This window comes from Alosa pseudoharengus, unplaced genomic scaffold (assembly GCF_046254945.1).
Source record: "Alosa pseudoharengus isolate Yale_2024_CS ecotype anadromous, Long Island Sound unplaced genomic scaffold, YU_APseudo_1.1 YU_APseudo_1.1_scf_2, whole genome shotgun sequence".
NCBI classification, from domain to species: domain Eukaryota; kingdom Metazoa; phylum Chordata; class Actinopteri; order Clupeiformes; family Clupeidae; genus Alosa; species Alosa pseudoharengus.
In genome coordinates this window covers 32,388,401-32,413,094 of record NW_027468663.1, presented here as the reverse complement: position 1 = coordinate 32,413,094, position 24,694 = coordinate 32,388,401, and the positions used below count along the sequence as shown (strand labels likewise).

Here is a 24,694-nt window from a genome sequence, read left to right as displayed (position 1 = left end):
AACTTATTTGGTGATCTAGCTATAATACAATCCATAGAAAATCCATTTATGTACAGTTCAAGGATATAACATACAAAAAGGGTGTTTTGTATCCCCTGATATCCCCGTTTTTGTTGTTGTTGTTGTTGTTGATGGTGATGATGATGTTTTTTTCAGGAGTTGAAAAATACTTTAGTTTTGCACTCAGCCGATTCTGTGTCCAGGGGATGTAGTGATCTTCAGTCTTCACTGTGCAAAATATTTCCTCAGGGCTCATGTAGTGTTTGTCAGCGCAACACTACAGCTTTAGTAGTGAACATATTCAGACTGAAGGGACTGAAAGAAGAGAATCAAAGCGTAAATATGAAACAGTTCAAAACAGTACTTCTCAAGTTGGGATACAGGAAGATGTTTTCTTTACATTTTGTGGATTATACATTTACCTCAACATAACTACAGTTGTCTTTGGAAAAACAAACAAATACATCTGAGTTGTGAGGGGGGTAGAGTGACAACTGGAAAGCAATGCTATAAGCAAGATAGACAGACAGACAGATGGAAGAAAGGATGGATGGACGGATATACAGTATAAACAAACAGTTGGATGGATAGCTAAGTACACAAACAAACAAGTAAGGAGGAAGGTGATGGCAGACAGATAGCACATCAGTAAACTTACAGGGATAGATCGGCTCAGGTGCCGGCCCGTGAGCCCAGACCGGACCAGGGCTCTGCGGGGTCCAGCTGGACCTCTGGGGCCCACGGCAAAGGCCGGAACCCTGGGCCTCACGGGGCGGTCACCGGGCTTGTTGCTGGCCTGGTGGTAGTTTGGGGTGGGTGGGAGACGAGGGTCACCGGGGGAGTAGCCAAACCCCAAACCCAAGGATGGAGAGAGGGAGGATGAAGATGCCGCTAAGGAGCAGGAGGGGGAGGAGGAGGTGGAGGCAAAGGGTGTGGGTGGGTCATCATCTGCATTCTCAGCCATGTTGTCAACCCCATAGAGGTTGCCAAGTGATCGGGCTAATCTGGGGTTTAAGCTGTAATGGGCACACAAACATTAGGCAGGGCCAGGGGACAGAAGAGTCATGGGTGATGAGATCAGGGATAGGACCATGTAATGTGTACACACACACACACACACACACACACACACACACACACACATGGGCACTCACACGGGCACTCACCTTTTAAGATTTCCAGCTGAGGATGAGGGACTGCGAGTGAGCCGTCTTGGAGAGGAGGAGGAGGAGGTGAAAGCATTGGTGGAGGCTTTCGGCGCTTTGGGGGGAGAAATGGAGCTCTGTGCTGGGTTTATTCCACTACAAGAAACACACACAACTACTGTCAGACCAGTGGATGGTGATGCAGAGTGCAAAATACAAAAGAAGTCCCATTCCTGGCTATCATAGTAGCGGAAACCCAATACTGTTCAAGGCCACATCCTCCGACCATGGAGTTCAAACACTGGAGTTCAAACACTACAATTCCACATACCTCAGTGCTTCAGTAGTGGCAGATCTAGAATGGCGTCGAGCCTTTAAGGCCCTGAGTTTATCTCCCTGAGTCAGACCCAGACCATCCAGCCTGAAGTCATTCTGCAACAGACCAATGCAAAGAATTCAATTCCCTCCACTTAATTCAGTCTTAAAAGTGAAATGCCAAGAGTGAATTGTGTATCTTATTTTAGTGTAAACAAATAAACAAATAAGAAGAATGATTATATCTTATGCTTTACAAGAGTCTAAATCAACCAAATCAAAAAGAGACAGTGGAACATCAGACCAGATGTAACAGTTGCCGGCTGGTACAATAGCTGTGCAGTATGTGTGTTAGGTAAACCTCCCTTCTGACGCCTTAAGAGATGTGCAGTATGTGTGTTAAGTAAACCTCCCTTTTGACGCCTTAAGATATGTGCAGTATGTGTGCTAAGTAAACCTCCCTTCTGACGCCTTAAGGCGGGGATCACATTTGCCAGCGGCAAGCGGCAGGTTTCCTATTGTTCTCTATGGTTCGGCAGCGGAAAGGTGGCAACGTTGGCGTAACGCTAGCATTGAAGAAGCTGAGCGTTGAACTTGGTTCAACTTTCAAAGCGCAACGCGAGCGTATTCAAGGCAAACCGTTTGTGTTACCATAGGAACGAGATAGAACTTATTATGGTCTGAGCGTTGCGTTACGCTTGCCGCTGCCTAATGTGATTCTCGCCTAAGAGATGTGCAGTATGTGTGTTAAGTAAACCTCCCTTCTGGCGCCTTAAAGCAACACCAAAGAACTTTCCCTCTGTCGCACGCACACTATTTGTTTATCCAGCACCGGCTTTGCAAATAACAATGTCCACAGTGAAGGTAGAATATTTTGCATGACTTATAAAAGTACGATGCATTGCGACATCAGAAGCAAGTCAAATTTGTAGTTTCTTATGTCTCATTCCATCGAACTACAGATCTGCTACCCGATCTGGCAAACTTACATAGTGCGGTTATAGCCGATAGAGGGCCGCGAAGCGAATGCAGAATTGCCGTTGATCCTGTTACGAGTTGATGAACCACTGAAACGATTTTGGAAACATTATTTTAAGGTACAAAAAACTCTTTGGTGTTGCTTTAAGAGATGTGCTAGTAAGAGATGCTTTGTATGGGACCGGGGAACATAGGACCCCAACCCTAAGCCTAACACTAACCCCGAGCGGGGAACATAGGACCCGAGGAACATAGGGATGACCCCCTCCCTTGCTAGGGCACCTGTGTTGCAAGTTGCCAGTTCGAGCCCAGGCAGAAGCAGGGCTAAGCTGTAGTTGGGTCTACACAACTCAGGTTACACAGATGACAGAAAGCAGCAGGCTACACTACCATCTTTTGCGCTGATGGGTCTCCTGTCCCATCATGGGGTCTCACCTCTTCCATGCTCTGGGACTTGAAGACACTGGTGTTGATGGACACGTCGTCCATGCTGGAGATGAGGCGGGCTATGTCTCGATCCTGCTGCTGCCGCTGACGCAGTTGCTGCTGACGCTGCTTGGAGCGATACATGTCCCCTTGCACCCACAGACTGTGCTGCTTGCTACACAGATATAAAAAGAGACAGAGAGAGAAAGAGAATCAAGTGATTCCATTGTTTAGATACTATTGATTTTGGAGAACATTAGTATTACAACAGAAAGACTGAGAAAAGTATTAGAAAAATGGGAAGGACTATACTGTATATAAGTGGAATTGAATGTAATCAGTCACAAATGGGGACCTTACAGGGAAGCTACACCAGGCGCGTAACTGAAGCGTTCCGTTCGTGACGCATAAAATCCATTTTAGACAGATGGTCTATTTTTTTTAACGTACGCGCCACTATCACGTCTGGTGTAGCTACTTCCATTGATTATAGTGGAAGCTAATTGTTGCAGCAGACGCAACGCAAACGCTTCAGTAACGTGCCTGGTGTAGCTCTCAAGTAATAAAAGAAGCGCACAACATTAAGATCCCTACTTCTTCTTTTCTAGCCAGTGGTGGTCTACTCACTCTTCAAGAAAGTTCTGCTGTGGCCCAATGATTGAGCCAGGCCTGCAGATCCGTATCCAGGAAATGGCCTCCGCTGCTGTGAAACGGTAGTGTTTCATCAGGTAACAAGCAATCAGAGTGCCTGTTCTGCCAAGGCCCGCTGCACATGAAAGGAAGGAACAAGGAGCAAGAAGAAGATAAACTTACTGGCTGAAAATTATCTATAGAAGGAATAAACAATATAGCAAAGCATGCACAAACGTTCAGAAGGTCTATTGGAATATTTGCCTATTGATTCCATTTTTAAACGAGGGCTAAATTAAAATACAAAACTACAACATTATTTTCTCTTGTCAGTGAAAGTTGGTTCCCATTCCAAAACAAAATAAAAACTAGTGTTCTAATTACAATTTAGTTCTACCAATCTATGATATTGATAGCACATTGGCCTGACAAACAAAAGGCAGTGTAGGTTAGGTTTCATGTTACATAAGAGCATATCTTTATCTGTCACCTGATCGCCAAGTCTCCAACATGAACCCTTGCATTCTCATGGGCCATGAAATGCAGGCCAAAGATAGAACAACATAGAACCTATAAGCTGACAAGCGATTTTAAGGACTAGCCTGGCCATGCCCACCTAGATCCCCTTTCAGGGAGATACTAGTCTGGAACACTATAGTTCACTAACGTTTCCATCGGTCGGCAGGATACCTGCCCAATCAGCGACGAGAGGGGATGCACTATAGTTTTGAAATCAAAAGTGGCTGTGATAAACGGTAGTAGCAACGCCTGCAAACATCAAAAGTTGCAGTCGGAAGAATGTGTACATTTATTTACAGCAAATGTAGGCCCACATACATTGTTTCCTGACTGCCAATGCTGTTTATTGTCAGTTTGTAAAGTTTAGGCGAAGTAGGAAGTAACGTTATGAATTCCTGAATAATGTGATTGGTTAGGCTGGACCGATGATTTCAAAGTAAGCGCCCGTTGTGATGCAAGTGTGGGAAAGGAATCCAGTGAGTGACTCATTCACTTTGTGAATGAGTTTGGTTTACCAGGCTAGAAAAGGACAACCATCAGCTGAAGAACTAGACTGATACTGATTAGGAAATCTGAGACCTCACTCAATAAAGTTTTAGCATACTGTGGCTACACCTGATGTTACAAGTAAATTGCCTCCAGTCAATTGTATTCAGTAAATAATAGCGTTCTTTAGTAGTATGCACAAGAAAAAAAACTACAAAATATTTTTAAAGAAAAGAATAAAGTAATTATAGTTAAAGAAAGTTATATAGTGTAATGCAGATATTTTAGGTCAGGGACTGAAAAAAGAGAAAAGAACAAAAAAAAAAAAAAACAATTCTACCATATGCAGTACATACTTTGCCAGTCAAGTTATCACATCCAAAATAGGTGGTCACAATTTACAAAAAACGTAATTATTGTTTGGGTGCTGCTGGACAATTTGGGCCCCATGACATAAAATAGTTTTGGGCCTCGAAAATGCTAGGGATTTTCAGGGGTATGAAAAATAACCCCTTATGACTTCTGGTGAATTTTGTGGAAACTAATTGATAAATTGAATTCAAATATATCACATGCATTGATTATATCATATTACAATACAGCTGTAAAAAACCTACACAGGTTGTTATATTCAACTCATTTTCAGCAAGTCTATTGGTAGTTTGATATTTCATATTTTCTTGTGGGCAGCCGTGGCCTACTGGTTAGCGCTTCGGACTTGTAACCGGAGGGTTGCCAGTTTGAACCCCGACCAGTAGGCACGGCTGAAGTGCCCTTGAGCAAGGCACCTAACCCCTCACTGCTCCCCGAGCGCCGCTGTTGTTGCAAGCAGCTCACTGTGCCGGGATTAGTGTGTGCTTCACCTCACTGTGTGTTCACTGTGTGCAGTTTGTTTCACTAATTCACGGATTGGGATAAATGCAGAGACCAAATTTCCCTCACAGGATCAAAAGAGTATATATATCACAGACTACATTAATAGAGTATTATTATTACATTTAGCAGACAGTTTTGTCCAAAGTGACTTATTATGCCAACTATATTACACGGGATTACATTGTCCCTGGAACAACTTGGGGTTAAGTGCCTTGCTCAAGGGCACAACGGTGGAAGCCGGGAATTGAACCGACAACTTTCAGGCTACTGCACGCTAGCCCAGCTCCTTAACCACTACACTACCACCACATAGAGCAGGCCTAGCTGCTGAGCAAGAAGTTTTGAAATATGTAAAGGTCACACCTGTTAAACTGACCTCAACATGACATTTAGTGAGGGTAGGAAACTTTATGTATATATTTTATACTATATATTTTATAAACCTTATCTTATGGCCTAAACAAAGCAGCACTGTCAGGCCTATGTTTTACCTCTAGTCTCTAGGCCAGGCAGGGGTAGCTCGCTGTAAATAACCCCTTATAACATGTAAATGATCTGTTTACAAAGTATATTCTTGTTTTTATTTAATATTCAGCTTTGGATGACAATGCCAACTAATAGCATAGACATACTGATAGCTTTGATTAAGCCTGAGTGACGCATATGTATGTAGAGAGCTAGACAGTAGCCCTACTTGGCAGACAAGACATTGACCCAGGCAGCCGATGGCAGTTCTAGACTTTTCCTGAATGTACATAGTCCGCCTCTGTTCTAGGTGCACATCGACACCACTTTCCGTATTATATCCGGATATCATTCAAATGTTAGTTTTGTTTTTGGAGTTTTGTTTCCTTTAGGTGGGCTTTGGGTAGTTTGGCATTGAGAGCATTCAATGGTCATTGGGCTATAAAAAAATAAATACGATTTAACTGAAAAGATGTGTGTGTAATAGCACTGTGTATATTCTTTGGATGTGTTGTTCATTACAGAGTATCAGTATGTCAACATATCAGGGAAACAAATCCTGTATGACGTTTTTACATCACATACTGTAGATGCAAACATTCCAGATAACATCAGCCACATAATTTTCCTTATAGAATGCTTTAAAGAAAACTGCAATCACACAGCATCCTTGAAATCAGTGCTGCCTTTGTCCTCTCACGCTAAACTTAGATTAAGATGGCTAATGCTCTCTCTCAGCATTGCTATTTCACGCAAAGTACATTAAGATTTTTTTCTTTTTCAGTGCTTCCTTGTATTGTGTATATAAATAAAGCTGTAAACACTTAACCCCCCTCCCCCCATTCATATTCTTCTTTGATTAATAACACTTCCAACTTCAAGAGATTGGTGTACATTAACACGCCAATCTGTCCCCTTGGCTTTGACTAGAAAAGTAGACTGATCAGGCCACTCTCACCCTTGCAATGTACCGCCACGGCACCCTCTGAACTCTCACAAATGTGCAGGAAGCGTCGCAGGATGAGGTCGCTGGGTGTGGAGCCGTCCACAAAGAACAGATCATGGTGCTGGAAGCCAGCATCAGTGAAGCGTCGGCCCTCGTAGATCTTCCTGTTGAGTCGCACTACGTCGGTCACATTGTGCTGCCTGAAGTATGGGAAATAGGCCTCTGGAGCATGAAGAGGGTAACCTGTGGAAGAACCCCGATTGTCAAGGGGAGGTGGACTCTCCTTACCGTTTTACCTAAACTTTTATATTACATAGAAGTCTGCAATGATTATCTATATCAAAATGCTACACAGGGCAACCACACAAAAACAAGAGACTTGAAAAACAGTTTACTCTCTTATTATATTGACCAATAATATCCAAAAGTCTATTAAGCCAGCTGCAGTGACATGCTGTGGTTTGAAATGTCATCATTAGCCCATTATTAATGGCAACGTTTATCCTATTCTTAAATTATGCTTTTCTAACCTCAGATTAACTCATAGGGTATAAAAAGTTGGAGGAATGTGTACATTTATTTGCAGCAAAGGCAGGCCTACATACATTGGTTCCTGATTGCTGATGCTGTTTATTGTGAGTAAAGTAAAGTGGGACATAATGTTAGGAATCCTTCATCAATGTGATTGGTTAGGCTGAACAAAATTATTTCAAAGTTCAACATCACATCTCCTTAAGTCCTCTAATATTTCCTAATTTATGTCATCAACACATCTGTGATTCATGAAAATGTGTATGCTAGATTTATGCCTATTTTTTCACATCTTAATGGACACCACACTGATTTCCCTCATGTGGTAATATTTTCCCTTGTAATTATGTATGGTTTGCAGAAATGGGAACTGCGCTGTATAGATGAGAGGAGCGAAGTGTGCGTTGCGCAGCGCAGGCGGCCAAGCAAGGGCTCCAGCAGGTGTAAGCTACGGCCGTACCTTACCATCAGGCAACTCAACAACAAGAAACAGTTTCCAAGTTGACCTAACTTTCCAACTCTGCACAGTATCCCATTAACTGCATGACAGTAGGCTATTTACAATATTTTCACGCACAACATTTGTTTGAGCAGGAGAGAGAATAACAATGGACGCAGCAACTACTGAAATTGTAGCCATACTGTTTTCTTTTACTATCTATGGTTGCTGGTTAACAGCACATAATAAGCTAATTCACTAACTCAAGACTTCAAGGCCATCATGGATATAAAACGTTTATAAAACAACAAAAGGATGGAGGGAACATAGCCAAGCTTGGAGTTATTTCAGATGGGCTACAACAAGGTAGGCGAGGCTTGTCAAAACCTTAGCACAGCTGGAATAATGCTTAGGCTGATGTTAAAGCGGACACGATGTTTAAAGCCATACACAACGGTAAATTGAAATAAAACTAAAGGTAACTTTAGCCTTTATAGGGCTGTATAAAGTTGTCCAAATGAATAGGTCATTATTAGGCGTTGTTGTTGTAAAGATATTGCATGTAGATGTTGTACTATATAGTAGGGGTGTAAAGATTAACCGATACGTATTATATCCGTTTTTAACGTTTAAGATACAGCTACATCGATATGTGAAGCCCGGAATAAAACTGAAATGAACCGGTTGTTTTATATCGATTTACTTGTTACGAATCGGTTGACAATCTTTTCTGCTCGCTCAGACTCTCATTTACATTGCAAGCAGCGCGTTCATCCCACTTCCTGTTTTGAAACTACACGTGGCACGGATTTGTGGGTAATGCAGTTTGTTTTGGGCTACATTCATTGCCCAAAGTTGTCAAAGGACTTCATTACCCATACATCTACTGCAACTTAAGCACGTGACAACTCGCACTCGGTCGTTTGTTTGACAGTTTTTATTACTCTTTTGTTTTTCAAAATCCAGCGCGAAATTAAACACTTACTATATAGCATTTTCTAAACGGCAACGATAGTCTGTAGAGTAGCCTTACGTTTGATGAAGGGATTTCCTTAATGTTAAAGAATAATTTGGCCCAGGCTGCTAAAACGATGCACAAATTATTATTATTTTGTTCATATTCACTCAGACTTGGAACAAAATAGGCCCAGTTCATAGGCCTATTTTATTCTTGTAGGCTAGGCTATATGAGAAGATTGTCTTAAGCACAGTTTTATTTTATTTCGGTATTGTCTTCCCTCAACAATAGGCTACAGCTCCTTGAAAACAATCAGATATAACTCTATAAAATCTATAAAGTCTATAAAAATGTATTTTTATGTTGTATTTGGCTGCTGTGTTTGACTGAAATGTAGACTATTCTTTTTTTCATTTCAATACAGCATATGATACAAACCTCAGTTTATATAATCATATTCACACATTTGTTTTTGCCTAATTGACATGACCATGATAATTGATAATATAAAATGAATGTGCACCTTAAGCAAATGATAAAAAATCTTTCAGAATGCTTTCCATTCTTCAACTGCATCGAACTGCATCGAATCGCATCGCATCGAATCGTACTGAATCGTTTTCTATGAACAGTGTTGGGAGTAACGGCGTTTAAGTATAACGGCGTTACTAACGGCGTTAATTTGTCAATAACGGAGTAATCTAATTAATTACTTTTTACAACGTTACAACGCCGTTAACGTTACTGGACGTTAAATGCGGCGCGTTACTTACTTTGCATTGATTGAATAAACTGTGTAATCCGAACGCACCCCTGGCTCACAGCTAGTGAGGAGGTGGGTTACGACGTAAGCGATTAGGATTAGCTAAAGCAGAGTCATGTTTCATGATAGCCAATCAGAGCCAGTGTTTTTACACACTTGCCAACACACGCGCCACACACACGCAACAGCTAAAGTAGAGATTCGATGAAACAGCAGAGGTCAGGAGCAATCCGATGAAAAGTTGGCATTTTCAAGGTGGAGATATAATCACTACTTCAAATTCATTGTGGTCAAAGGCAAGAACGTGCATGTAATGTGTACATTATGTCCAGGAGCGAAGACTTTGTCGACATCCGTTGTAAGCAACTCTAATTTAATGAGGCATCTCACACACGCTAGTGGCCAAAAACACCGATAGCCCCCCTCCACCAGAGATGATAGCTCGCCATCCACTAGCAAAGAAGGACTCGGAGCAATGTCCTCCAAGCAGCAAAAGCTAGATATCTCTGCCTCACAACAAAAACCTATGACACAGGCTGAAGTCAACCGTAGGTCTGTCGATGTACAATTTCCCCTTGGGGATCAATAAAGTATCTATCTATCTATCTATCTAATAAATATCGAAAGTTATGTAGCCTACAAACACCTATCTGTTCTACTAATTTCAACTGGCTTTTCAAAACTGCTCAAAAAAATCCAAATTCTTTGACATATAGCAACTTTTTTTTTAACAGTAACGCAAATAGTTACTTTCCCTGGTAACGAGTTACTCTTATCATAGAGTAATAACTCAGTTACTTTTTGGAACAAGTAGTGAGTAACTATAACTAATTACTTTTTTAAAGTAACGTTCCCAACACTGTCTATGAACATGTATCTTTTCTTGTATCAAATCGTGCCCATGTATCTAGATGTGAATCGTATCGTCTTTAACATGAGAGATTCACACCCCTACTATATAGGCTACTAAATTTTTAGGTGACCAATGCACGACCAAAACCGGGAAATGGACAAATATTATCAAGGCTTTGAATGTTTCAGTCTGTGCACGGGGGTGTCTGTAGATCGGTGTGCAACGCATTCATTCCTGCAGGCCTGTGGCCATGCATGCACCCTTAAAATAGCATCTGAATTTGCACCACTGACTTTAGACCCGGGAGTTCCTGGTCTGTGGCGGAATTGTTTTCTGAAACTGCAAAATATCAACAGGGAACGTTTGCGCCCCCGTCTTTTCGCTGAACCGCCCCCGTGGGCGCAATCGAATTCCCTAATTTACAGACATGTACCTGTGGAGGGAAAATTCCAATATGCGCTGACTGCAAAATAGGAAAGACAAAAGTGCGAGTATACAAAGTCAATTGCGCTGTAGTGCAAGATAGAGCCCCAAAGCTATGAAGATGACTGAAGCATGTGGTTATGAAGACACCAAAGCTATGAAGATGACTGAAGCATGTAGCTATGAAGACACCAAAGCTATAAAGATAACTGAAGCATGTAGCTATGAAGACACCAAAGCTATGAAGATGACTGAAACATGTAGCTATGATGTGGTGGTCTTTCTCATTCCCCTTAACTCACCATTCTCTATTTTACTCTTTGGGTGTGGGCCACTGAAGGCCAGAAGCTTGCCTGGCACAATCCAGTTGAAGTCCCCGTTCTCCACACGCTAAAGGTAAAGACAATAAAGACCTAATAAGACAAACGAAAAGAAAAGAGATAGGATTGTGCTGTCTGGACTAAGGAGACCACTGAACTGAAGCTCTACCTCATAGTGTTCGTACTCTTCAACATCAAATGTCTCAAAGTTGAAGAACCCATGCTGCAGTGCCTGTAAAGAAGAAATTCATACCCGTGTGTGCTTTCATAACAAATGCGTAGACTTTCTTGTTAAAAAATATCCATTGACAATACAATAAATGATCTCTACAATGCAACTTCCTTCCTTATATTAGTTTCTTCCTTCAATTAATTCAACCTTTATTTAATTTTTGGAAATTCATTGAGGGTAGCTCTCATTTTCAATGAAATGCTTAAAACAATTGTCATACCAGGGTAAACAGAGATTGCTACGGTGGGAAATGCCATCTTTAGTAACATCTTAAAGGTGAAGCTGACACCGGGAAAAAATCTTGCAAAAAATAACATAAAATGTGAATGTCCTTATGCAACTTCTCTTTCTTAAATCGTGTCAACAGCATGTTCCTGGCTACTGTTTAATTGGACTAAAGGATTAACCTTAGGACAACACATGAGTGGTGGGAGTGGAGTAGAGCCTTTTTGGGCCTGAGTAACACCACACACGCTACTATTTCAGTTTGGCCCTTACCTTGCGGATTCCTTGTAAACAGTCAAGAATAGACAGGTTATATGTGCAGTTTCCAAATGCAGCATCTCTGGTAGAACAGAAAACAAACAAAGCAAGTATCAGGATGCTTGCTGTTTCAGGAATTAACATTCTGATGTAGGTAAAGAGGATTGTTGTGCACTGTGGTTGTGACTTTCGATAGTCGAGTGCATAACATGCTTCTGTGTGTGTGTGTGATTGCACCTATATCTGTCTGTGAAGAGTAATGGATAGGTCATGCCTTTGCTTTGCCCAGGGCAGCCAGTTCTGTGAGGATGTCTCTGGCTCATTGTGTACCAATTTGCTATGTGATCCCAAGCATAAGCCCTCCGAGGTATTCATGCCTATTCAATAGCTTGTTCCTGGGTTTATTTACATTTATATTACAAGACTATAGCAGCAAGTGACTGACACTATTTTACATTTCCATTGTTAACCAGGGAAACTAGGCGTTTGATCAGTTCCTTGGATTCTTTGTTTGATTTTCAGTTTAGTTTGGCCCTGGGACACTTCATTTCACTGCACACATTGCCACACTGCACATGAAAATGGTGGAAGGTAAGTAAATAACGACAGTGATTACTTTTGGGCAACTTGCAGTTTAATTTAGATTATTTCCATGTCCTGCCACTTTATACTTCCACTACAATATCTTAAATATTGTACTTTATACTCCATTACATGTATTGAATAGTTTTCCTTACTAGTTACTAGTTAGTAGATATTACACAACTAATAATACAAACACGTTTTTGAAATTGAACACATTTCTCTAATACAGGAGAGAGTGAGTGGTGAGACATACCTGAAGGGCAGGTATGACACATTAGTTCCAGAGATAAGAGCTCGGTAGGCCTCCTCAGGAGTTCTTTTTAAGTAGATTACCTGAAACAGGACAGAAGGAGGCCACCATTAGCACAGTCCGTCAGAGCACTCAAGAATGGAGGATTTAATGTGTGTGAATGGTTAGTGTGTGTGTGTGTGTGACCATGGGCATGACAAAGGTTGAGGTCACTCACCGCATAGGCACCGATTAAGAAAGCAGCGTTGGCTCGTTTGCGTTGATCATAGCTAGTGTAATACATCACCCTTTTTCTAGACAGTGTGAAGGACTGCAGACAAAAACAAATTAATACATAGGGATTCAGTTCATTGCATTATGTTTATGTCTACAGTTCTTAATATAACCTACATTAAAAAATACCTATAATAGTGATGAAATAAATGGAATTTAAAAGTGCTCTAAATGATGTTGGGTAACGCTACTTCTGTTGACGTTCAAACAAAACAGAGCTAGCTGGCTACTCCCTCCCCCTCCCTCCCGTGCAATTGAAACTAAACGCACATCTCGTTAGTGATTGGCTGGAACAGTTTATTATGTTTTTATGGTCCAGGCGGTTTTTTTATTCAGGGCACAGGCAGCTAGGGGTGATGAGGTACTGTATGTGTCAAAAAATGGTTTAGATTAAAAACCGCGTAACATTGCTTAGAGCATCTTTAACAAAATAAAAACAATAAATATAAACAAACAGCAATAATAATTAATAATGAATTAACAATTAACAACTGAATCAATTAGACAATCAAGTCTTACAAATCTTACAAACTTCAGACCTATTTATGGCATAATCAATATGTCACAGAAATGTAGGCCTACATGAAAATATAGCAATACATGGCTCTGTCCTGTACATGCAAGTTATACACAGTACATTCACACCAGTTGTCTTTGTTAGACCACTCCATAGCAACAACAGGTGACAGGAAAGGAATCAGTGAAATGCTCCCACCATTATTAACCGAAGTTCATGACTGTAAAAAAATATTAGTGCTGTCAGTTAAACGCGTTATTAACGGCGTTAACGTAAACCTATTTTAACGGCGTCAATTTTTTTGTCGCGAGATTAACGTTCTTTTTGGTGTAACAAACTTTGTAGTTTTTTCACAAGCTGTTCGTTAGAACAACTACAACACCACACGATCTAGCTAGACCGTGCTGCATGTACACGCCCCCTTTTAGGGGAAAGGGAGCTGTTTGGATAATGGAAACCTGCTGCATAGAAGTGGGGAGCGAAAAGGGGTTATACTTACTAAATCTGTGAATAAAAGGCACAAAATAAGGTTGGTGTAAGAGTTATCTGTGTGTTTATGGGATTAATGTGACCATTATGTTCCTATTTTTTGCTCTTTCCAGTTTATCCTACTAACAGGAGTGTCACGAATGTAGGCACAGTCAAACTGCCCGTGGCTGACTATAACTAAGTTCGGCAAGCTTAACTTTACATGTCATAACATCAACTAAACATAAGTCACACATTCATTCTATCACTTGTAATATGAACGTAGCCTTTTTCCTACAACTAGGTGAGATAATTGGCTATGCCTGTTACACTGAAGTTCCACAGTTAGCTAGCTAGCAAGCTAACCGTTTTACATGGGATATGGTATATATGGTAAGTGTAGCTAGTAGGCTACGTGCTGAATGGGTTGTAATGTGTAGCCTACATCGTTTCGACCCGTTATGCCCTTTATTAGCTATATTTCTGAAGAATATATTGTGTTGCCTCAGGTCTGCTGCACATCTTTTGAAACTTTTTGAAATAATCAAATAGACTTACGTCTTAAAGTTAAGTTAATGAAGTAACTTGCTTTGCTTTCATTTGAATCCTAATCAAGATAGTATACACAATAATTGCTTTATATTGTTAACATGGACTCCTGGAAAGTTCAGAAATGCAAAATAATAGAATTTTAATTATGCGATAAAATATGTGATTAATCGTGATTAACTATAGGAATTCAGCGATTAATCGTGATTAAAATTTTTAATCGTTTGACAGCACTAATTATTTCAAATCAAATTTCAAAAGATGTGCAGCAGACCTGAGGCAACACAATATATTCTTCAGAAATATAGCTAATAAAGGGCATAACAAACATAAAATACTATATTCATTATCTTTGAGTTCAGTTGAAAATAAGGAACTTTTCGACATGAGTGCACTGCCATTTTATGGGCCTACAGTCTGGTGCGCTGTCACTTGCCACACACATCAGCACCGAAGTTTTTAACACGCAAACACTGGATGAACAATGGATTTTATGGAGCGGCGTCGACCAAATATAACTGAATCGTGATTTACACGGCGGCAAAGTGCGATGCTGGTGTGCAGAGTTGTATTGAAAAGAATGGAATCTAATGTACAGTAAATTAATGTCGAAAGCAGAGTGCATCTCACTCGGCATCGGTGTCCACAGCAATTTAAAACAACTGCGTTGGTGTTTATTGTACGAATCTACTCTTTGGCCGGCTCGTAAGCCCAAACAAGTGTGTGCAGCATGCTTTTACGTAGCCTACTGGTGCATCATCATAAAGATAGGCTAGCCTACATTTAATCTGCATCACGCCCCATTTTAGCGGAAAACAAGTTAACATATCATTGATTCTAATGGGAAAGACAGATAGCCTAATCACACCTTGACGTTACATCTAGTTATTAATTTACAGGCCATTTAATAATTTTACTAACACGGCAGAATTATGTGTATGTTCCTTAGGCTACTCATGTCGAAACGATGTAGGCTACACATTACAACCCATTCAGCACGTAGCCTACTAGCTACACTTACCATATATACCATATCCCATGTAAAACGGTTAGCTTGCTAGCTAGCTAACTGTGGAACTTCAGTGTAACAGGCATAGCCAATTATCTCACCTAGTTGTAGGAAAAAGGCTACGTTCATATTACAAGTGATAGAATGAATGTGTGACTTATGTTTAGTTGATGTTATGACATGTAAAGTTAAGCTTGCCGAACTTAGTTATAGTCAGCCACGGGCAGTTTGACTGTGCCTACATTCGTGACACTCCTGTTAGTAGGCTAAACTGGAAAGAGCAAAAAATAGGAACATAATGGTCACATTAATCCCATAAACACACAGATAACTCTTACACCAACCTTATTTTGTGCCTTTTATTCACAGATTTAGTAAGTATAACCCCTTTTAGCTCCCCACTTCTATGCAGCAGGTTTCCATTATCCAAACAGCTCCCTTTCCCCTAAAAGGGGGCGTGTACATGCAGCACGGTCTAGCTAGATCCAGTGTGGTGTTGTAGTTGTTCTAACGAACAGCTTGTGAAAAAACTACAAAGTTTGTTACACCAAAAAGAACGTTAATCTCGCGATAAAAAAATTGACGCCGTTAAAATAGGTTTACGTTAACGCCGTTAATAACGCGTTTAACTGACAGCACTAGAAATAATCAAATAGACCTACGTCTTAAAGTTAAGTTAATGAAGTAACTTGCTTTGCTTTCATTTGAATCCTAATCAAGATAGTATACACAATAATTGCTTTATATTGTTAACATGGACTCCTGGAAAGTTCAGAAATGCAAAATAATAGAATTTTAATTATGTGATAAAATATGTGATTAATCGTGATTAACTATAGGAATTGAGCGATTAATCGTGATTAAAATTTTTAATCGTTTGACAGCACTAAAAAATATATATACATTTTATAATCTTGCATGCTACAATGTTCCAAAGAGCATAGGCTATGTGTAGCCTATAGTTATTCCTAAGAAAATACGAAGAGAGAAGATAAATAGACTACATGGATTCTTTGTCTAACCATGCATATCATCTAACTCTCTTGCAGAATACCATTTAGTTTGCTGACACTGTTTTAATCAAAGCATTTGATTTCCATGACTGCACAGCTCAAGTTATCCTGAATGTTCTAGCAATCTATTCATTAGGTTTCATCAATCCTCCACTACAAACCCTGTGTGGAACATTGTATTTAAACTATTTAAAGACTATATCAGTGGCAATTTGACTATAATAATGCCATGAGAATAGCTAACAATTTCAAAGACAGCCTCACAGATATAAATCTGCTCCTCCTTTTCCATAACTAGTAGCTCTCTTTCATAAACATGGCCAGAGCCATTGTACTGAAGCGCTTTCATTCAACGATATGAAAGATCCTTGATTACTCCGCTTCAACCCTCTCTGAACAAACCCTGTGTTTTGTTCCTTACATGATCCATTATTAGCTAACCAAGTCATATGGGTGGCATTGAAGAACCACCCATATGACTTTTCCTAGTTTTATCCGCACTTAAGGGCAACTAGAAAGTATATGCATACAGATTTCTGTGGCATTTATGGGGTAGCCTATGTCATGGATGCCATCCCAGCTTGGTATGGTGTGTCAATCAAGAAAAAAATAATAATATAATAATCACTTACCTTAAGTTTTTTGTTCAATTTACAGCAGAATCTGTATAACATAGCAAGATTCAGAGGACCAAAATCTGCATAAAAGCTGCAAAAACATGAACACAACATAAATGGATTTTCAAACACATTTCAAGTGTAGGCTGTACTTTTTTCAATGTCAGAAATATCCTATAGCAATATCATAGGCCTCCAATAGCCTACCATAGGCCTCATTACTGCTTCACTTTTGTCTATGACCATTATAGCGTAGCGCAGGATTGAGTTGAGCACACAGACACATAGCAACAGACAACACTTACTTCTCATAAACAAATTCATCATCGGTGGTGAAATAGTGGGTATTTGGCGTACTTTTCGGTTTGCTTCTGAGAGAGGCAAAGTAAAGCCTATCTGTAAAAACAAGTTTAATACATGAATCAATAACAGCCCCTATCATAAGGTCTGTCCTTAATTTTTTTTTTTTTTTTGAATAGAATAGCCTACGTAGGCCTGGGCTACAGCCGTCACAGACTGCTTCGGTCATACATAATAAGCCAAACAAACACATTCTACAAATTACAACAATTTCCAGCATTCTTTAGAACGCAAAAGTAGGCATGTTTCTAAACCCAGGAATTTGACTAGGCAAAATCAGAGACAACTCTACGACTCTGGGCAAAAGGAAAGCTTCGCTTGATGCACTTTGATAGTGTCGTCCGATTGGAATAGCATGGATGTGTAATGTGGGGTGAAATAAGTATATAAACCCACATCAGTTGGTGACTAAAATTAACACTAACTCTACTGATTACCTTTAATACATTCTGTGGCTCCGAGTGGATCATTGTCATCAGCCATTTCATTCAATGTATTTAAATCCTCTGGGAACTAGGCCTATCTAAGAATAACAAAGTTTTAAAACTGACACGATTCCTTTCAATGACTAGACATTGTGTGGAGAACGAATGGTGGGCCACTTCTCCTACACTATACAGGGCTTCCGAGTTTTCCATTAACAAGGTCCCATAGTGTCGAGGAAAGTTGGAGGGACAGCCATTCCGTTTCCCTCTTCCTCTCTTTCGCAAGGAGGATATCTATCCTGTGCCTTTAAATCGTAGATTAGAGAATTCCCTGTAGGCCTATACATACATCTGTTCTTTAAATCCGAATCCCTTTCGACAAGCGCGCATGCATCGGCTACGTTTGTGACGGAGTAGCAAACTTTAAGATGAAGCATTAAAGGTCCATTGCTTAGTAACCACGTGCCTGACCACCACATAAAGACACGTTGCTAAGGATGGGTTTGTTTCGACCAATCAGGATGCAAGACGCTTCCTGGTGTAAACATAAGACGAGATTTGGGACGGCTGCCAACGGGATTCAAACGCAAGATTTGGAGCTCCACTCAGACGCATTAATGAGTCATGAGATCGGGTCAGTTGTAGGCGTCCGGGAAAACATCTTCACGAGACTATATGATTAATAAGTGATGTTTCAAAGAGGCCGTAATGTAGAGGCATACATTCTAAAGATGTTTCAGACATGCCATAATACATGCTTAAAATGCACTCTATAGGCCAATAGGTCTATAAGAACGCCTCAGATTTTTGACATCATTCATTGCCATAGACATTACGTGCATGTTACAGCTAGCTTTAAAAGTAGGCTATGTAAACTTCCAGGGAAACTTGATGATTTTGTGCCAGTTGCTTGAGATTAACTTCCCACATTTAACAAGTTTCCCCTGTTGATGTTGGCAAGTGTAGGCTACAATAGTCAGTCAGGAAGGGCCTATTGTGTGTTGAGAGTAGCTCACCACCTGCTGGTATCCAGGGGTGTAGTGGTAAAATAACAGGTGGATAAACTATGAACTCTGTGATCACGGTAAGGTCGACCGTGCCATGCGGTTTTGGATTTTTTTTAAATGCATTCAGAACATGTTTGATGATGAAGGTTATTGTCCAATCTTTATAACAATACCAGTGGTATTAAATGGTAGGCTACCTGTTGTGTTGATGAGTGTAGGCCTAATGTGAATGTGGATAATAGGCTACAGTGTGAATGTTAAAAGCAATTGGTAAATAAACTCTTTTGAGAGGTGGTTACAATCTCATAAGAGGTGGATAAACTCTATTTCTAAAATTTCTGAGGTGAATAAACTGTTTATTTGCGCTTAGCCTTCACTACAGCCCTGCTGGTGTCTGCACACTGGCAGCCTAATTCGTTGGCACGTGCTGAGGATGTGTTAAAATCTGCTAAGATGATCAGTCATCTCTGTCAGAACCCCACAATCGACTGGCGTCACTAATGCAGATGTCAGTCTGCTGTAGGTATTTCCCTTCTAGCAATAATCCAGTGCCAGCCCGGTCATCAAGCACCATATCGATTGACATTCTAGGTTAATTGAACAAGGTTTTTAAGCATATAAGTTAGCTACTTATCCATTAATACAAACAGAGAGGTACTTAGAGTTGTAGATATTATTTTACCATCCTATTCCACATTCTTGCTTTTAGTTATGTAAAACATATTGAATTGACCCTGTGAATGAAATGTGAAATAACTAATTTTGTCCTGGATAGCCTTTTCCACTTTTACTTTAAGTAATCTTGTTGGAGATACAGAGTTTCTCCTTCTCTGTCAGCAAATTAACAAAATATAATATATATAATACAAAACTATATCTCCCATTTAAAGAGGTATTTTGTCATATTGTTTCATTGTTCATTTCATAATATCAATGAAATTGCATTTGTTTTGATGAAGTAATAGTTAATCAAATAACAAGCATGCAGTTCCACTGACACTACCTGGAAAATCTTTACCATTGATATCTTGTTTTGGAATCAAACTTCATTTGCTGTGTCATTTCCTCACCACTGTGTGTCTCTAATGTCTCTTATTGACTGATATATAGGACAACAACACAAGGCAAACTGTAACTGACTCATTTTTCCAGCCATACAACCTTCAGTGTGTCAAGGCAGAACTCATTTGTAGTCAACTCTGTTGCCATAGACTACATTTCATGTCACATACATTTGCAAATGAAAACAAAAAACATACCTCCAATGGGTGTGATCCAGGCCCCGTGTGGAAGTTGTGCTGGAAACCTGCGTTTCCCTCGCCAGTGTCCACCCCAGGAAGAGACTTGAGACATGCCTTCATTGAGGTAGAGAGATGGAGGGGAAGTTCAGAACGAGAGCATGATGGAAAAGGCAACTTTTTCCTCCTGTAGGAGCGAGTGCTGTGGGTTCCACGTGATGAGTTCACACCTGGAGTCAGGGCATTCCTAAAGAGAATGGCCTACACATCTGTCATGAACATATGCTGTGGAAATGCAAGCAGTGAGACTGTATCCTGAAGAGTCTGGGCAAACAGAGAGAGAGAGAGAGATCTGAGTCCTTGCATGCCACTATGACATCAAACTGGGCTAGGACCGGCTCAAGTGTCCGACTCAGGTTACTGAACAACCCCTTAAAAAAAACAGGCCGTGGACCCAAGTCAAGTGTTCAGTTACACCTGAGTCCAAGAAGGTGAGAATGTCACCATTCCGTCCTTTCTTGGCCTGATTAACTTGCTTGATTTGACTTTGCGTGATGACGTCTTTCATCATGTTAATCCATGTCATGAAGACACACTTTCTCTTTAAGATTGCAGTAAAAAGAGGCATGTGGATGGGGTTGCATTGAACAGTAAAGAGATTGGCACGAGATACGTTTCCAATATCAGATAGGGCCATCCCCTGTAAAACAGACATGGTTACCTGCGGCCGAAACAGATCTAGAGGAAACTTGAGACATCATTGAGAGAAACACTTTACAAGCAAAAAGGACAGATAGTGTAGATAAGGAACATGGCCGTGTCTGGCAAGCACATTTCTGCACAAGGTTTATGGACTGCAATTGCACCTGCCCTCTTCAGCAGAGCTGAAGTCATCTTTGTAGTGGTCCTCCTATTCCTGAAGTATAGGAACATTTAATCTATCAAATGAAAACAGTTGAATTCTTAACAATACCAAAGCCAGGCAAATAGACAAACTTTTATATTTATATCTTCTATTTAGATTTTTGGGTAATGTACACTGTAATGTAATGCACAGTAATGTACCCTGTCAAATGCAGTTGAATTTATTTGTTGAACTCCTGACCTTGTATTGCACTGTAAAAAATAATGTTTACTGTATAAAATAAGTGAACAATGCAAACCATGCTATAATAATATGTCAGATACATATTCAGCTCTTTGTTTTCATGAATGGGCAGCTATGAATTTCGGATTTTGCTGTATAAATTTCAGCTTTTTTAAAACAGCTGTATAAATTTCAGCTGTTGTGAAACCGATAAAAAGAGTGAATGTGGAATGAAAATGGAAAGAATGTGAAAGGTACGATTTGGGCTTCAGTGCACTGATGCACTGGAATTTGCCATTGCTCTTTCTTCGTGACACACTGCTAGTCCTTCCTTTCTATTCCTGTCCCAGCCCATCCGCCTTAATTAACCAATTAGGTAACAGCTTAGTAGGACAGTGGAAAGATGGCTCTGCTTGTATAATCTTCACAGTCATCTACACAATGTGGGAGGACACTACTGGTGAGAGATGCACAGCATATTCCCATAATACATGTGATAATGTATAAATTATATATATATATATATATATATATATGCATGCCATGAATACTTCAAAGGAGTAATGGAGGTGTGAACCAGGCTTCATCCATCACTGTCGTCTATGTGATGGTGTGGGCACTGTGAGGAGCCTGAAGCATGGCTCACAGTGTGTGTTTACAAAAGAGCTTCTTAACTGAGGCTCTGACCCTGGGCCTGGTGAGCTGTAGCCTACTCCCAAAGAACTAATGCTAGTCCAAGACTGCATAACATCACAAGCAATATCAGTTTGCACTGCTTGTAAATTTTGCGCAAACTGAATCACTCATACTGTTCAGGTCACTATAATATAATGGTATAAACTATGTTATATGCTGTATTATGTTATTATACATGGCTCGCTGGCTATGTTCTCTCTATATCAACTCTTCTGTGACATTGTCATTGTATAAACAGTGTAGGCCTACATATAAAATAATAAACAACATACTTTTTGTTTAGCATATTATACATTAATCTGTAAATCTCTCTCTCTCTCTCTCTCACTCACACACACACACACACACACACACACACACACACACACACACACACACACAGAGAGACAGTGAGAGAGAGAGAGAGAGAGAGAGAGAGAGGAGGCATACAATACAATACAATACAATAATGCCTAAGGGAGAGGGTAAAAAATAAAGTTGAATCTGTAATCTAACCTTGCTCTAATTATTTATGAGAAGACCATCTTTTAACCTTTTAACAAACGATATTACAGTTTATTGTTATTTGGGGTGTGTAACACCTAACAGACTTAGCTCCTATGTATAAACATATGAAACAAGACACATGTAAACCACGCCTCTCTCCCTCTCTCAAATCAAATCAAACCAAATGGTGCTTTATTGGCATGAATAAATAAAGTCATTGTTGCCAAAGCTACAGGTATAACATGTTAATAATCAACTTTACAGGAATATTGGTATAAAGACAAAATTAATAATTAAAAAAATGATACAATAAATAAATCAATAAAAAGTAAAGGACAGTAATAGCTTCAGCAATAATGCTATGGGGTTCTATATGTATGTATATGCACATATGCCTACACTTACATATACATAAATCAATTTAAGTTTAAGTTAAGTAGCTGAGTTATCAAACAATAAAGTATTTACATGTACACAAAGAGGATAGACACAGAAGTTACCACTTTTCTCTTATTTTATGACTGGTCATAATATAATCTGTAGCTAGGCGAGCTGTTTGTTTCCTCTCCTAATACATATTTTAATTTGTGATATTGTTTAAATATGGCACAATGAAATAATTTCTGTTCAAGGTTCTGTATATCCAGTTTGTTATTCATTTGTATTTATTCCTTCCAGAATTTGATGTGTTGCCAATTTCTTTTAATATAAATTTTGACATGTGACTTGTTTATGTTATTTTTGTTTGCAATTTGGAATAAGGGGTCAGACTTCTGGGTAAAAGGGACTCTCTCTCTCTAGTGACAGAGAGCATTTCAGTTTATTACACTTTAAAGCTGCAGTTGGCAAGACTGATTTTTAATCATATTCACTGAAACCGATACTATGCTCCAACAGAACAACATAAATCAGCCGGTTTTAGAAAAAAAACGCACTTCTACCTCCACCTAGAGCCTTTTTTTTGTTTTGCAAAAATCCACAGCTCCCAATTCTTCTGGTCCAATCAGAGCAGGGCTGTGTAAGATCTGACTGTCAATACACAGTCTGGTGCAGTCTGATGTGCACTGACAAGCACAAACTCGATGAGAGGGTGCTCAGTGGTAGTGGGGGAGGGGCATGAGAGTTGTAAACATTTAAAATTTTGGCTAAGTCCCCTCAATCTGTCAGACTTGCCAACTGCAGCTTTAAGTATAGCTGCTAATTTATTACTGGAACTGTATACAAAAAGGCAGCTTCAATTGCGCACCTTTTATAGGCTAGGCTACCTGCCAAACTTGTGTCACAGTTTCAACTGTGAATCAACTTCAACCCAAACAAATTGGCATTTCATAAAGGAGGATCAGATCAAGGATTGTTTTGGTTGAATGGTATCCTGATGATAAATGTATTGAGCTATTTGTTCTACAATATCATATTTGTATAAACATCTTTCCAAATTAGTATCAATTAACAGATACCCAAATTAAAAGAAATCATGACTTGAAAAGAAACATGGACTGCCACGTGAACTAGGCCTCTTTTTACGTTATTGAGTGGCATCCAAAATAAAAGGGCTATGTGTAGAATACTGTAAGGCCTGTGTGTAGTCCAATAACTAGTAACTAATAACTATTATGAAACTAGATGTAGAGCGGTACAAAATATGACCGCCCCCCAGTCCTGCACATTCTCTCCGCAAAAATAAATCACGCTTGTCAATTTATCTCCATCCCCTATATACCCTTGCAACTTTTGTGTATGTAAATGAGTGTCTGTGTTTGCTTCCGTGTATATGTGTGCTGTGTGTGTGTGTGTGTGTTTATGTGTGTGTGTATGTGTGTGTGTGTGCGTGTGTGTATGTGTGTGTGTGTGTGTGTGTGTGTGTGTGTGTGTGTGTACATTTCAATTTCATCCGGTAACCCTTTGCTCAACACTAACATCAGCAAGCCGATTTCAACGTGTGTGTGTTCCCTTGTGAGTGTGTGTGTGTGTGTGTGTGTAGGGGTGGGGTAATGGTGTGTGTGTGCTTGTGTGTGTGTATGTTTATTTATGTGCCTGTGTGTGTGTGTGTGTGTGTGTGTGTGTATGTGAGTGTGTGTGTGTATACATTTCAATTTCATCCAGCAACCCTTCGCTCAATATCCGCAAACCGATTTGTGTACAGTCACTTAATGTACACGTAAATTCATTTATTGTATGTCCCCCCATGAATGGAATTCCACGAAACTCAGCATGCATTCAGAGGGTGTCATACTGTAGTGATCCTACAGGTCAAATTTCATGCAGTTCTGAGCCTCAGTTTTGCTTTTTCATTTTTAACTATGTGGCGCTATATCATAAATGAGTG

At 39.8% G+C, this 24,694-nt stretch overlaps 1 protein-coding gene across 3 annotated transcripts; it reads right to left on the bottom strand.

The window, feature by feature from the left end:
* Nucleotides 1-20: 20 nt before the first annotated feature.
* cdc14aa (cell division cycle 14Aa) lies at nt 21-20,214 on the bottom strand. Of its 3 annotated transcripts, XM_076295940.1 has the most exons (15): nt 20,121-20,214; nt 17,375-17,465; nt 17,085-17,160; nt 12,841-12,933; nt 12,627-12,706; nt 11,804-11,870; nt 11,243-11,305; nt 11,056-11,143; nt 6,799-7,029; nt 3,492-3,630; nt 2,874-3,039; nt 1,477-1,577; nt 1,167-1,301; nt 659-1,016; nt 21-315 (listed from the first exon to the last, which is right to left on the bottom strand). In XM_076295940.1, the coding sequence occupies exons 1-15, from the start codon at nt 20,212-20,214 to the stop codon at nt 286-288; spliced, it is 1,812 nt and encodes a 603-aa protein (XP_076152055.1). In that variant the 3' UTR covers nt 21-285. The 3 variants fall into 3 exon arrangements, with proteins under 3 accessions (XP_076152055.1, XP_076152057.1, XP_076152054.1); XM_076295942.1 differs by lacking the exons at nt 659-1,016; nt 20,121-20,214 and adding an exon at nt 17,867-17,924 and having other exon boundaries at nt 1,167-1,378; nt 1,473-1,577; XM_076295939.1 differs by lacking the exon at nt 20,121-20,214 and having other exon boundaries at nt 17,375-17,615.
* Nucleotides 20,215-24,694: the final 4,480 nt, after the last annotated feature.

Bases quoted from the DNA above. Each gene is read 5' to 3' on its own strand.
- cdc14aa (XM_076295939.1), bottom strand. From the start codon at position 17,598: ATGACCGAAGCAGTCTGTGACGGCTGTAGCCCAGGCCTACGTAGGCTA. The intron at 11,306-11,803 runs GTAAGGGCCAAA...TCTTCTTTACAG, and splicing joins GTTTACAAGGAATCCGCAAG to GCACTGCAGCATGGGTTCTT. The intron at 7,030-11,055 runs GTGAGTTAAGGG...GTTCTTCCACAG, and splicing joins AAAGAGTAAAATAGAGAATG to GTTACCCTCTTCATGCTCCA.